General features: G+C 42.1%; 1 protein-coding gene across 1 annotated transcript in view; it reads right to left on the bottom strand.

Annotated features, from left to right (window-relative positions):
• Positions 1 to 6,055, bottom strand: part of CDS2 (CDP-diacylglycerol synthase 2) — a 68,272-nt gene extending 62,217 nt beyond the window's left edge. The window contains exon 1 of the mRNA XM_059133885.1: positions 5,717 to 6,055. Within this exon, the coding sequence (XP_058989868.1) occupies positions 5,717 to 5,773 (57 nt within the window). The 5' untranslated portion in view covers positions 5,774 to 6,055. The remainder of the gene's footprint in view (positions 1 to 5,716) is intronic.
• Positions 6,056 to 15,850: the final 9,795 nt, after the last annotated feature.

Genomic DNA, 15,850 nt, shown 5'->3' with positions numbered 1-15,850 from the left:
TTCCAAAGATATCTGAACGGCTGCTCCCAGGGATGGACTTCAAAATATATAAACCACCAGGAACTGGGAAAACTGGACCTAATCAACTTTTTCTGCCCATTTTTTCCCCTCAGGATCTCCACATTACTGATATATATATGAAAATATACACACACATATACTTTGAAAGACTCATTTTGCTACTGATAATAGCTATTTTGCTATTTTTCTGATTTTTATAGCCACATAAGAAAAATAGAAGCTCTTTGGGCATGCTTTTAAAGTCTGTAAATTAGGGGCACCTGGGTGGCTCAGTGGGTTAAGCCACTGCCTTTGGCTCAGGTCATGATCTCAGAGTCCTGGGATCGAGCCCCGCATCGGGCTCTCTGCTCAGTAGGGAGCCTGCTTTCCCCCCCTCTCTGCCTACTTGGGATCTCTGTCTGTCAAATAAATAAATAAAATCTTTAAAAGAAAATAAAGTCTGTAAATTAATTCTATACCCTTGCAGGCAGCATTATGCAACATAATGAAAGAAAGAGAAATAAGAAAAGCTTCATAAGAATGAAGAAAACCTTCATATGACCCTTTCTGCCACTAACAAGCTGTGTGACCTTGAGCAAGTAAACTCTCTGGGATATGGTATCCTCTTCTATCAAATAAACCTCTAAGATCTTTCTAGTTCTAATAACCAATGAGAACAATTTAACATTTTAATAAGATACAAATTCTTCTGGGGCTCCTGGGTGGCTCAGTGGGTTAAAGCCTCTGCCTTCGGCTCAGGTCATGATCCCAGGCTCCTGGGATCGAGCCCCACTTCGGGCTCTCTGCTCAGCGGGGAGCCTGCTTCCTCCTCTCTCTCTCTGCCTGCCTCTCTGCCAACTTGTGATCTGTCAAATAAATAAATAAAATCTTAAAAAAAAAAGATATAAATTCTTCTAATGAAATATCACAAATGTGTCCAAACACAAAACAAACAAAATCAGCTTTTTTTTTTTTTTTTTTTAAAGATTTTATTTATTTATTTGACAGACAGAGATCACAAGCAGGCAGAGAGGCAGGCAGAGAGAGAGAGAGAGAGGAGGGAGCAGGCTCCCCGCTGAGCAGAGAGCCCGATGCGGGACTCGATCCCAGGACCCTGAGATCATGACCTGAGCCGAAGGCAGCGGCCCAACCCACTGAGCCACCCAGGCGCCCCCAAAATCAGCTTTTTTAAAAAAGATTTTATTTTTAAGTAATCTCTACACAACAACGTGGGGTTCAAACTTGGAATCCTGAGATCAAGAGTTGCATGCTCTACCAACTGAGCCAGCCAGGCAACCCCAAAATTAGCTTTAAAAAAAAAAACTAATTAAAAAAAAAAGAATTTTAAGTAGTCACAAAATGGGAGCTAATTGAGTTTTTAAACTTACACACTTGGATCAACATAAATAAGAAATTTAAGGAGCGCCTGGGTGACCCAGTGGATTAAGCCGCTGCCTTCGGCTCAGGTCATGATCTCAGGGTCCTGGGGTTGAGCCCTGTGTCAGGTTCTCTGCTCGGCGGGGAGCCTGCTCCCCCCTCTCTCTCTGCCTGATTCTGCCTACTTGTGATCTCTCGCTCTCTGTCAAATAAATAAATAAAATCTTTAAAAAAAAAATTTTAATGGTGGGTTATGTGACAAATCTTGTACCTTCTCTTCCTGTTTAAGAACCACAGTCATTGGGGCACCTGGGTGGCTCAGTGGGTTAAGCCTCTGCCTTCGGCTCAGGTCATGATCTGGGATTGAGCTCCACATCAGGCTCTCTCTGTTCAGCAGGCTCCCTCTCTCTCTGCCTGCCTCTCTGCCTACTTGTGATCTCTTTCTCTGTGTCAAATAAATAAATAAAATCTTTAAAGAAAAAAAAAAGAACCATAGTCAAGGGCATCTGGGTGGCTAAGTCGCTTAAGCATCTGCCTTTGGCTCAGGTCATGATCCCAATGTCCTGGGATCTAGTCCTGCATCAGGCACCCTGCTCAATGGGAGCTTGTGCACGTGTTCTCTTAAAAATAAATAAACTAGGGCACCTGGGTGGCTCAGTGGGTTAAAGCCTCTGCCTTAGGCTCAGGTCATGATCCCAGGGTCCTGGGATCCAGTCCCATAACGGGCTCTCTACTCAGCAGGGAGCCTGCTTCACTTCCTCTCTCTCTGCCTGCCTCTCTGCCTGCTTGTGATTTGTCTGTCAAATAAATAAATAAAATCTTTTTAAAAATAAATAAATAAATAAAATTTTTAGAATTTTAAAAAGAACCATGGTCAAGGTTTACTGATTTTTCAATACCTGAAATATTTCTCAATAAAAAAAGAAGTTGAAATAGAGCATTTCTCCTACATCTGTAGTTTCACAGCTTTTAAAATAAGATTTCATTATTTCAGTAATTCATTCTTAAAATCACAAAAACACTTTTAATTAGTCACAATTGTCCTCAAACACATTATAGCTAGTGAAGGGAAGGGAAGATAACTGCATACAGCAATGCTGCTTCTATAACTAAACTAATTCTGAGCATTGAAAAATTTAGCAAGAAAATGAATTAAAAACACAGGTCATAGAAGGCCAAGCCCTGTCTATAACACCTTCCTTAAAAAGTGATGAATAGCGAAAAACTACTCCAAACACTCATAACTTGATGTTTTAATCATCTAACAAAAGTGGAAGGTGAATATTATTTTTTTCTATAACACTATATTTCAGCCAGAAACAACCTTAGCTAATAGACAATCACAATGTGACAATTCCTGCCCTACCTCTGAAACACACATATTCATTTAATCCATAGGAATATCCTCTGAAACACATGCTACTTTATCACCTCCATTTTAGGGATGGACAAAGAGGCTTTTATAAGTGCCTTGCTCAAAGTTACACAGTTGGTAAGTGGCACCGTCTCTGCCCCTAACGAGTGTCTTCATTTAAACTTTAAACTCCCCTTTCTAAATGATGTCACTATTTCCTCCCCATGCTGCCTTCATCCATCTACAAAGGAAGCCTTGAAACAAGTAAACCTCTAATTTAAGTAGCACCCCAGCACCTAAATACAGCAGAGCCTTCACTATAACCTCTAAAACAAAGTCTCCTGTAATGCGAACCCAAACATAAATTTTAAGATGCCAATCTTTTGGCCCATGTTTCATCCTTTTCTTTCCTAACCTCCATTGGAAAAACACGGTTGGGCGGAAAGAGGATCATTCTCAAAGCTTAAATTCCAAGTTTCTTAAATTTGGCAACAATACTGTGCTTTGGGACTTTAAAATTATAAGCACGGTTCTCAGAGGAAAACATTTCCTTTATTAGCAGTTGGCTTTGAGAATTCCATTCTAGGATGCTAAATATAACAAAATACCTCTGACTTCTAATAAACACATTCTCCACATTATTTTGAAACTAATGGTTGCCTGCTTATTTACAAAACAATTTTGCCACGACCATTAAGCAAATGGAACATTTTAAAGACTCTTTCAAATTTGTTCCAGTTCTTTTAATGAACTGACCTGGTATTATTTTCTGAATTCTTCTACTATGAAATAAGAAAATTCTCATTTCACAATTCATTTCTTTAAAGAAACAGTCTTGTTTTATTCTAATTTTCTTAAGTTTTAACATAAGAATATCAGCAAAGCCAGAATCATGGAAATAGGTTTTTCAAACTATGAAATAGAGTATTTTTAAAGATTCTATACATTCATCAAAGGTACATAAAGCATTTCACAGTTCTTAAAATGTATCTTTATTATTAAAAATACCATACTTGGTAGTTCAGAAATACTGAATAACAGGGCAGGGGAGGAGCTGAGTACCTTGTTCTGGGCTAATGGACTACATCAATCAGGTTTTTAACTGAATGCATAGCTACTGTGTTTTAGGGAACAAGCACTTAGTGGAGCTCACAACCCCAGGCATTCTGTCATTGTACAAGCAGTTCAAGGGCAGTTGTAAAAATTTAAGGTACCTTTAGCTGGACAGCTCCTCAAGTTCTCCCTACCTAAAACATGGAATGAGAAAATTATTAAGACTCAACTGCAACTTTTTATCTGGGAGATGGATCCAAGGAGTGGGAAAGGTAAAAACTTTCACCTCACAATCCATGGAGGGGAGTGTTTTCACCAGTAAGTATGTCTATTACAAATGGCTTTTTTATAGCCCGCTGGCTATTTTACCTTCTTTTGTCTCCCTGTCTTCATAGCTTTTAGGCCACAAAGTCCCATTAACATTAAATCTTAAATAGAGTTACCCAAGCTCTAAACATCTAAATATTCATCAACCAATATATGCAGGATAGGGAAGAGTTCTTTCAGGCCCAACCAGAATATTTAATGGGAAGATAAGAGATTTCAAAGTACCGTTTCTCTGAAACTGACCCCTAAACTTGGGCTGAAACCCTAAATTTCCTCCAAAATGTATTCTAAAAATTAATATGAAGAGTGCCCCTTGAATCATCTACTGTCAACAGCAGTAACAAAAAGTTTGTTCAACACCCTATTATCTTTCACCCCAAACATGCATCCTAGTATAACTGCTCTGTTGACACCCTATCCCCAAAGTTTGTGCTTTCTTCCTTCCTGGTGTTTTTCCCAACGTCCCTTTCCTCTAGTTATCAAAATCTGCAAGCTACATACATAAGTGGGTGCTGTAGGTCTGGGGTAGTCCTGGTGTAGGACAACAGGGATTGGTGGCAACAGCTGTTCCTCAGATCCAGCCCCATGTTAACCAGGTCAGACTATGATGGCAGATCTCCCAATTATTCACATAGGCCTGAAATTCACACTGTTAGGAGAAACCTTCTGGTCTTTAAAATAGCATGTGAACCAAAGAGAACATGTGCAGGACACCCACTGGCAACCCCCAAGTTAATTAGGGTCTTCCATTCTGACCCAGGCTCCGTCGGTCCATTCCCCACATCACTGCCACCAAATACAATGCTCCTGAAGCTCAAACTATTACCAAGTCTCAACCCTTACGCTGTCATTCAACGTCCCCAGAACCAACCACTCTCACCTTCCTCAACTCCCCCACACAAATCTTTGACTTCTGTGAAAGGTCTCTGTCTACTCCCCTCATCCCTCACCCCCCAACCAGCTGCGTCCCCGCCAAGATGGTCTCTTTTTTACCCTCCTGCTCTACCCCATCAATGCCCACACTTGAAGCAGGAAACCTACGCAGGGAGTATACCTTCCAAGACCTGCTGACGACGTGAGTCAAGAGACCTCTCGGCTTAATTTAAAGCCAATAGATCTCACTTTCAAGAAAGAAATGAAATCTAAGAGGCAAATCCCATGGCCTTGTCCTGATAGCCGCCTCCTCGCCCAAATAACATTGTAAAGGGAAGCAGAAAGCCTTAGACCGGCTCAGATGAGTCTCCTACCAAAGAAGGCTTTGCGGTGGTCCCGATGTCTCCACACCAGGAAGGCCTCGCGGAGGTGGGGGACTAGAACAGGACCCCAACCAACGCTGCGAGGCAGGTGGCCCCGCGCAACCTCCCGCGCGCTCCTTCCTGCGCCCCGGAGATGCCATCCCCAACCAGTCCCCGGAGCCGGGGTTCCGACCTACCTCCCCCTTCACGCGCTCCGCCAAGCCCCTCACCCAAAGACCCCGGTGCTGCCCGGGGCCGCCGTCGGCCGCGACAAAAGGGTCAGAGAGCGAGACGACCCCTCTGCGCGCGGCCCCGCGGACCTCCGGGGGGCGCCGCTGCCCGGCCGCGCCAACACCGACGCCGCCGCTACCTTGTCCTCGGACGCCGCGTCCGGCTCGCGGGCCGCCCTCTGCCTCAGCTCGGTCATGGTTGGAGACCCCGGCGCGACGTCGCGGCAGGCGAGCAGCGCAGCCGCCGGAGCGGGCAGCTCAGTGCGGGCGCGCGCGGACTCCGCTCGGCCGGCCCCGCCCCACCTGAGAAGCTCTCAGGACCCCCCACAGCCCGGCCGCTGGCCGTGGAACTCTGCCCCGCCCAGCGCCGCCGCCGCCCTTTCACCCCGGCGGAACACAGCCTGCTCCAGCACCGGCCCGCTCACTCCGCTAGGGAGGAGGGCCTCCGGAGCGAGCGCGCACGCGCACCGCCGCCATCACGGCCGCAGAGATCCACGAATGGCGCGAATGCATCAGGGAGGCGGAGTTATGGGGGCGGGGAGGAGTGGAACGGAGAAGCGTGCATTGGGCTAGCTGCGAGAGGAGGCGGGAAAAGGCATGTGTTTCCTAAGGAGACTAGCCAATGGGAGCTCCTGCCTGACCGCGGAAGGCGGGCGCTGGCGCTCTGATTCCCAGAGGCAAAATGAGTAGCCGGGTCGAGAAGCGGCATCCTTCAAGCTGCAGCCTGGAGGATAGTGTTTGCTCTAGGCTTCGCGTTCTCCGAGGCCAGGGCTCGTCCCTCACGCATACAGGTAGACACTTGTTAGGCCCTGAAGTGGAAAAGCCCGAGGAGCCCCCACTGTAAGAGAAGACGCCCACGTGATAAGGAAGTGAAACCCAAACTTCAGTCGGCTTTGCTTTGCCAAGCTGTCTCTAGTACTTATGGTTAATTATGCTAGCCACTGAACTAAGCAATCGCTTTATCTCATTGAAGCTGCCGGGAAGCAGATATGATTTTTATTTTACAGATAAGATCTTCCACGGTTTTTCAAATTTCCGTCTTCTGGACTGTTGAAAGACCTTTTCTTGGACAAGAATGCTGCCTACTTCGTTTGCAGTCCATCCCCTGTGTACCTGAAATATACTTAGTAGTTGAATGGATTTAAAAATTCTCCTAAAGGTGGGACGCCTGGGTGGCTCAGTTGGTTAAGCAGCTGCCTTCGGCTCAGGTCATGATCCCATCGTCCTGGGATCGAGTCCCACATCGGGCTCCTTGCTCAGCAGGGAGCCTGCTTCTCCCTCTGCCTCTGCCTGCCATTCTGTCTGCCTGTGCTCGCTCTCTCCCCCCCTCACTCTCTGATAAATAAATAAAATCTTTAAAAAAAAAAAAGTTCTCCTAAAGGAAGGGCATTTGGGTGGCCTAGTCGCTTAAGCGTCTGCCGTCAGCTCAAGTAAGGATCCCAGGGCCATAGAATTGAGCCCCCCCCCCCCGCCCCCGGACTCCCTGCTCATTGGGAAGTCTACTTCTCCCTCTCCCTCTGCCCCTCCCTCCACTCGTGTTCTCACGTTCTCTTGCTCATTCTCCCTCAAATAAAATCATTAAATATATATATATATATATCCTAAGGAAAAGGAAAATTAGTTAACCAAGGTCTCATACCTACAAAGTACCCACTAGGAATTAGAACACAGATACGTTTGTTACCAAAGCCCGTGATAACCATTGCACATACTTCTGGCTTCCTAATTTCGTTGTAAATACCTGTGTTGTCAAACATTGCCTTCAGCGGTCCCTATTCTCTGCTTTGTGAGTAATGTAAGACAAGTATGAAATGGGGTCCCTTCCCATAAGCATACTGTAATTTAACAAGGAGAGAAACCTGCGCAGGTAGGAGTTGCAATTTTCCAATTTTATGTTACCAGTTTTGACCTTAGCTGTGGTTTCTGGGTACAGTAGCGAGAATTCTGGGAAAAGCATTCTATTTTCTTGATTTCTGTAAATATATTCCAAAGTTCCTGTAACTGCTTCACAGTGATGGTAAACTAGGTGTGGAGGAATTCTGAACTCCTGGTGTGCTTTGTTCCCTACGAACAACATTGCACAAATACTTAGTGGGTTTTGGACGGGTGGGACTCCACATACATGACAGACCATTCCTTTCAGTCCATAATTTTTTTATAGAAAGCTTTGCTTTTGTATTTTATTTTGTCTTTTGTTTTGACCTTACAAAAGCAAACAGCACAGTGATGGTAATCTTAAAGCTCTTTTTTTTTTTTTTAAGATTTTATTTATTTATTTGACAGAGAGAGATCACAAGTAGGCAGAGAGGCAGGCAGAGAGAGAGGAGGAAGCAGGCACCCTGCTGAGCAGAGAGCCCAATGTGGGACTCGATCCCAGGACTCTGAGATCATGACCCGAGCCGAAGGCAGCGGCTTAACCCACTGAGCCACCCAGGCGCCCCTCTTAAAGCTCTTTTAATCTCTGGAGGACTCTGACCACCATTTTGACCAACGTCAGTGGTTACTTCTTCATCTAAAAACCAGACACCTCTTGAGTAAATTACCCCAGGTTTATTATCTAAAAGATGTAGGAAGGATGTAAACACAGAGAACGCCACAAGGTCATCCTCTGAGATAGAGATAGAAAGAGATGAATCCAAATCCTCACCCCTTAGGGTATGTAATTGTGGAAGCTCACAACTAAAGATGCATCAATCCTTCGAAATCAACTGTTGCCTTTCAAACCTAGCCTAATATAAAAGAGGCTGGTAGAGCACTACATATAAATCAGTTTCAGAATGAACAGTATGATTACTAGGTTGAATAAACCTACAGTTTGGCCAGAACAAACTTCTCAGCCATTGCCCTCAGCCCTCCCAGGCTGAGCTTAAACCAAGAACATTTCTGAAGTCAGTGCTGTAGATAATAGGAAGCAGTATTCAGACCCGGGAAAGTCATACTAATGGGTCTTTAGGCAAGCTTTAGGGTTTCTCTATTTATAAACTGTAGAAAGAAATGAAAAGTAAAAATCTCCCCCTACCTCCGACCCAAAGAAAAATTTTGATCCTTTACTATTTTTTTTTTAAGATTTTACTTATTTAGGGACAACTGGGTGGCTCAGTCAGTTAAGCTGCTGCGTTAGGCTCAGGTCGTGATCCCAGGGTCCTGGGTCCGAGTCCCACATTGGGCTCCTTGCTTGGCAGGGAGCCTGCTTCTCCCTCTGCCTCGGCCTGCTTGTGCACTCGCACTCTCTCTCTCTCTGACAAATAAATAAATAAATAAAATCTTTTTAAAAAATAAAGATTTTTCTTATTTATTTGAGAAAGAAAAAAAAAAACAGACAAGCTGCGGGAGCAGCAGAGGGAGAAGCAGGCTCCCCACGGAGCAGGGAGCCTGAATTGAGGGCTCCATCCCAGGATCATGGCCTGAGCTGAAGGAAGATGCTTGGCTAACTGAACCACCCAGCTGCCCCAGATCCTTACGTTACCTTATACTTCCTCCTCTATCTCTGATTTTTCTCTTCTTTTCCTCATATTATCTCTTTCTTCTAGGCTCATTTCTTTCAGTCTTATGGCATATCTTGTTTACAGAGACTTCTTTTCATTACATTCCTTGATTAGTTCCCATTATTTTTATAAAGATTTTATTTATTTGAGAGAGAGCACGAGCAGTGGGGAGGGGCAGAGGGAGAAAGAGAAGCAGGCTCTCTGCTGAGCAGGGAGCCTGATGCCGGGCTCCAACCAAGGGACCTTAGGATCATGACCTGAGCCAAATGCAGACTCTTAGCTGACTGAGCCCCCCGGGTGCTCCTCCAAGTGTTTCTAAGGGGCAGCTAGACTTGAGACCCACTGTAATAAATGATATCACCTTATAAAGAAAGTTGCCAGAAATTATATAAAATAGTTTACAGCATTTTCTCTCCCAGCATTCATTAACATTTTCCAATCAATAATACATGTCTGATAAAGTGTGGAAAATGCATAAATGTATAATAGAAAACATTAAAATCATTAGTGGTACTATCAGCCATGGGGAACTACTGTTGTTATTTATATTACTGAATTTTCATTCTATTTTCCAGATGTAACAATTTTAGAAAATTGGAATGCTACTATTTATACCATTTCTTTTTTTTTTTTTTTAAGATTTTATTTATTTATTTGTCAGAGAGAGTGAGCACAGGCAGACAAGAGTGGCAGGCAGAGGCAGAGGGAGAAGCAGGCTTCCTGCTAAGCAAAGAGCCTGAAGCAGGACTCGATCGCAGGACGCTAGGATCATGACCTGAGCTGAAAGCAGCTGCTTAACCAACTGAGCCACCCAGGTGTCTCTATTTATACCATTTCTTTTTTTTTTTTTTTAAGATTTTATTTATTTATTTGACAGACAGAAATCACAAGTAGGCAGAGAGGCAGGCAGAGAGAGAGGAGGAAGCAGGCTCCCTGCTGAGCAGAGAGCCCAATGTGGGGCTAGATCCCAGGACCCTGGGATCATGACCCGAGCGGAAAGCAGAGCCTTTAATCCACTGAGCCACCCAGGCGCCCCTATTTATACCATTTCTTAACCTGACTTTTCTTTTTATCATTAAATGTTCTTTAAGAATGGTATTTGAGGGGGGCACCTGGGTGGCTCAGTGGGTTGAGCCTCTGCCTTTGGCTCAGGTCATGATCTCAGGCCCTGGGATCGAGCCCCGCGTTGGGCTCTCTGCTCAGTGGAGAGCCTGCTTCCTCCTCTTTCTCTGCCTGCCTCTCTGCCTACTTGTGATCTCTGTCTGTCAAATAAATAAATAAAATCTTAAAAAAAAAAAAAAAAAGAATGGTATTTGAGGGACGCCTGGGTGGCTCAGTTGGTTAAGCTGCTGCCTTCGGCTCAGGTCATGATCCCAGCGTCCTAAGATGGAGTCCCGCATCAGGCTCCTTGCTCAGCAGGGAGCCTGCTTCTCCCTCTGCCTCTGCCTGCCATTCTGTCTGCCTGTGCTTGCTCTCTCGCCCTCTCTCTCTGATAAAAAAATAAAATCTTAAAAAAAAAATGGTATTTGAGGGGTGCCTGGGTGGCTCAGTGGGTTAAGCTTCTGCCTTCTGCTCAGGTCATGATCTCAGGGTCCTGGGATCAAGCCCTGCATTGGGCTCTCTGCTCAGCCGGGAACCCGCTTCCCCCTCTCTCTCTCTCTGCCTGCCTTTATGCCTAGTTGTGATCTCTGTCAAATAAATAAATAAAATATTTTTAAAATATGGTATTTGAAATGCTGTTTGGTATTCCATTTTGTGATTTACCATAACTTACCAAATGACATTTGTTAGATCTCAAGGTTAAGTCCAATTTTAGAGGAATTTTTAATAATTCTAGAAGTTTTTTTTTGTTTGTTTTTGTTTTTTTAATGTGATAGACTCCGGGCTTGGTATGGAGTCCAACACAGGGCTTAAACTCACAACCCAGAGATCAAGACCTGAGCTAAGATTAAAAGTTGGGTGCTTAACCAACTGAGTCACCCAGATGCCCCTCTATAAGATATATTCTTAAATGTGCTTCATCTTGCTAAGTACCTCTGATTATTTCTTTAGAAAAAAAAACCCTAGAGATTGAATTTGGGTGTCAATGAATAAATAAAATTTGAAGACTTTCGTACACATTACCAAATTATTACCAGAGAAATTATGCAATTTATACTCTAATCTTCAATGCATAAAAGTGCCCAATTCCTTGATTTCTTCCTAACAATTAATATTGACATAATTTTCACTAATTTGGTAGATTAAAATTCTGTCACCCTTTAATTTACTCTTCTTTGTTTTGTAATGTGGCTAACCATTTTGTTCATACACTTACTAAGATAGAGCCTTGGACACTGCAAGCTAGCTACTTCTGGCTTTTGTTTCAATGCATAAAGTCTCCTTTTCTCTTGATCACTTTGAACTGATTCTCTGTCATGGAAACATAAAATGTACTAACCAATACAATGCTCTTAGCCATACTGAAATTTTAAAACTTAGTCATTAAGTAGTCATTCCTTAGTTTCATGGGAATTATCCTTTTATGTTTAGAAGCCTGTAGCAAGGGGTGCCTGGGTGGCTCAGTGAGTTTAAGCTTCTGCCTTCATGTACTCAGGGTCCTGGGATGGAGCCCCACATCAGGCTCTCTGCTCAGCAGGAAGCCTGCTTCCTCCCCTCTCTCTCTGCCTGCCTCTCTGCCTACTTGGAATCTCTGTAAAATAAATAAATAAAATCTTAAAAAAAAAAAAAGAAGCCTGTAGCAAGATCTCATACATATTTACCAAAAGACTTTTACACATCTTATTGGATTTATATTTATTTGAAAAAATTTTTTAAAGATTTTAGTTTTAAAAAGGGGATCAACCCCAAGGTCAAGAGTCCCATGCTCTATTGACTGAGCCAATATTGACTTGAATTTTGAATTTATTTATTTGAATTTTAACTCTTTAATCTATCTGGAATTTATTTTGGTGAACAGTTGTTAGGAAGAGTCTATAGCTTTATTATTTCCTAGACATTTAGTCAAGTTTAATAGTTTACTTAATACATTGTTTCTCTCACTGATTGGAACAGTACCTTTACCAAATGTTAAAGTGATCCTCTTAAAACACAAATTAGAGGGCCACCTGGATAGTTCAATGGGTTAAGCCTCTGCCTTCTGCTCCGATCATGATCTCAGGGTCCTGGGATTGAGCCTAGCATCTGCATCAGGCTCTCTGCTCAGCAGGGAGCCTGTTTCCCCCTCCCCTACCCACCCCCAGCCTACTTGTGATCTCTCTCTCTGTCAAATAAAAGCTTAAAACACACACACACATTAGATCATGTCAAAGATCTTCTGATAATTTCCCCTTGCACTTGCAAAGTCCTATGAGCTGTCACTCCTGCTTTCCTTTGCAACATCACCTTGCACCAGTCTCCCTTTTTATCAATGTGTCCCAAACATATCATCTTTGAGTTCTATTATTATAAGTCAATTATATCTCAATAAAACTGGGGGAGAGTACCCATTAAAAAAATCTTCGAGGGGCGCCTGGGTGGCTCAGTGGGTTAAAGCCCCTTCGGCTCAGGTCATGATCCCAGGGTCCTGGGATCGAGCCCCACATCTGGCTCTCGGCTCGACAGAGAGCCTGCTTCCTCCTCTCTCTCCCTGCCTGCCTCTCTTGCCTACTTGTAATCTGTCTGTCAAATAAGTAAATAAATTCTTAAAAAAAAAAAAAAATCTTCGACTTGTAAAACAAACCACTACCGGAACATCTGCTAAAAAAAAGTCTTTGAATTGTAAAACAAACTATTACTGGAACATCTGGCATCATTTTTCAACATACTATTCTTTTCAGGCTTTCTTCCACTCTCCAAACAGCTAGCTTTTCTGATAAAATTCTACTACCTTGGAAGGCCTTTTCTGACAGGTCATTGCCATTCATATGCCCTTATTTCAACTGATTGGGTGCCACATTGGTGGAGTTTAATTGCCATTTAAAATGGCCTTCAAAGTAATTACACTTAGGGTGCCTGGGTGGCTCAGTGGGTTAAGCCGCTGCCTTTGGCTCAGATCATGATCTCGGGATCCTGGAATCGAGTCCCGCATGGGCCTCTCTGCTCAGCAGGGGCCTGCTTCTCTCTCTCTCTCTCTCTCTCTGACTGCCTCTCTGTCTACTTATGATCTCTGTCAAATAAATAAATAAAATCTTTTAAAAAAAAAGTAATTACACTTAGATCTGGCATTAGACCAAAATGTAATTATGTAAGCAAAAAGTAAAGAAACAGAGTAGCCGAGTGTATATTTGTTGTTAGTGAAGCAAATGTTCCTCTCTGGAGTGAACAAATTCCACATTTTTGCAAACGAATGAAGACTCTAAGAGAACTAAGAAAGGAAAATACTCACTAATGGATAAACCTATTATGTTTTGATATTAAAATGTATGCAAAGGATAGTTGATCATACATAAGGCAAGAAAGTACCCGCATCAAAATTTACCAATGGGAAACCATCAACAAAATTAAAAGGCAACCTACTGAGTGGGAGGAAATAAATACAAAGCATGTAAAGGATAAGGGGCTAATCTTACACAATAACAAAATCAAACAATTCAATTTTAAAATTGGGCAAAAAGTTTGAATAGACATTTTTCCAAAGAAGACACGCAGATGGCCAACAGGCATATAAAAATATGCTCAACATCATTAACCATCAGGGAGATGCAAATCAAACCACAATGAAATATCATCTCACACCTACTATCAAAAAAAGAAAAAAAACAAGTGTTGGCAAGGAAATGAATAAAGGGAACACTTGTGCGCTATTGGTGGGAATGTAAATGGGTATAACAACAATGTAAAACTATGGAAGTTCCTCAAAATATTAAAAATAGAACTACCATGTAATCCAGCAGTTCTACTTCTGGATATTAATCCAAAGAAAATGAAAACACTAACTTGAAAAGATATATATCTATATCTATATATAGATATAGATATATATCCGCACATTCACTGCAGCTTTATTTACACTAGTCAAGGTATAGACAACCTTAAGTATCCACTGATGAATTAATGGATACAGAAATGTAATACACACATATATACACCAGCATATTATTTATCCACAAAAAAGGATGGAATTTTGCCATTTGCAACAATATGGCTGCATCTTGAGGGCATTACCCTAAATGAGTAAATCACACAAAGACAAATAGCACAAGATCTTTGTGTGGAACCTCTAAATGAAACAAAAACAAAAAAACTTGAGAACAGATAGGTGGTTACCAGGGGTGAGGGGTGGGAGTGGGAGAAATAGGTGTACTGCTTTCTTGTTTTGTTTAAATTGACTTTAAAAACTTAAAAAATATATATATTTTTTAATTTACAAATGGGTGGCACAGACTTGGAAAAGATTCCAGGGACAAGAGTGTAGCACTTTTGAGAATGCTGCATCAACACCTGTGATAAGGGTATGCTAGCATATGGAAACAGCAGTATCAGCAACTGTGAAAGACTGAATGTGGAGAAATATTAAGAATACCTTAATTCATCTTGATTATATGCTTTTGTATGCAGAAGAATAATATATGATACAAATATTTTAAATGATCTAAAAGTTCTTTTTTTTTTTTTTTTAAGATTTTGTTTATTTGGGGCGCCTGGGTGGCTCAGTGGGTTAAGCCGCTGCCTTCGGCTCAGGTCATGATCTCAGGATCCTGGGATCGAGTCCCGCATCGGGCTCTCTGCTCAGCGGGAAGCCTGCTTCCCTCTCTCTCTGCCTGCCTCTCCATCTACTTGTGATTTCTCTCTGTCAAATAAATAAATAAAATCTTAAAAAAAAAAAAAGAAAAAGAAAAAGAAATGCGTTAAAAAAAAAAGATTTTGTTTATTTGACAGAGATCACAAGTAGGCAGAGAGGCAGGCAGAGAGAGAGGAAGAAGCAGGCTCGAGCACAGAGCCTGATGCAGGAATCGATCCCAGACCCAGGGATCATGACCTGAGCTGAAGGCAGAGGTTTTAACCCACTGAGCCACCCAGGGGCCCTAATCTAAAAGTTCTTTCAATAATTACAAAGTGGAAATTCTAGGGGCATCTGGGTCGTTCAGTTGGTTAAGCCTCTGCCTTCAGCTCAGGTCATGATCTTGGAGTTCTAGTATCAAGCCCCATATCCGGCTCCCTGCTCCACATGGAGTCTGTTTCTCCCTCTGCCCTTTATCCACTTGTGCACGTGCTCTCTCTCTCTCTCACCTCTCTCAAATAAATAAATAAAATCTTTAAAAAAAAAGTAGAAATTCTAAATGATATAGCATTGTGTGATGGTTCAACCTTTCTTTTCTTGTGCTACATAAAACAATGGTGTATCTTACAGTAAAGTTATCTTACTTTCAGTTAAATACATTCATCCATTTGAATTGCCAGAGGGAGAGACTAGAGTAGGGAAAGGTAATATTTGAAACTAATAATTGAGAATATTCTAGACTTGATACAATACATAAATCTTCTGATTTGGGAAACTAAACTCTCTGGATAGCATAAATAAAACTAAATCTATATGAAGATACACCGTAGAAAAACTAATTCTACAGACCAAGATAATATAGCAAACACAATTAAAGGGAAATGCTATAACCAAAGTAAAAGAAAAATAGCAAAATGGGGTGGGGGAATAAATGTAATAGACAAATGCTTAATATATAAAGTGCTCCTTGCAATCAATAGGAAAAAGAGTTTAAGGGAAAAGATAAAAATATACAATGGTCAAGAATCTAAAATATATATATATATTTTTAAAATCTAAAATATATATATATATATATATATTTCATA

This window comes from Mustela lutreola, chromosome 9, assembly GCF_030435805.1.
Source record: "Mustela lutreola isolate mMusLut2 chromosome 9, mMusLut2.pri, whole genome shotgun sequence".
NCBI lineage: Eukaryota > Metazoa > Chordata > Mammalia > Carnivora > Mustelidae > Mustela > Mustela lutreola.
This window is presented reverse-complemented; position numbering and strand designations above follow the sequence as displayed.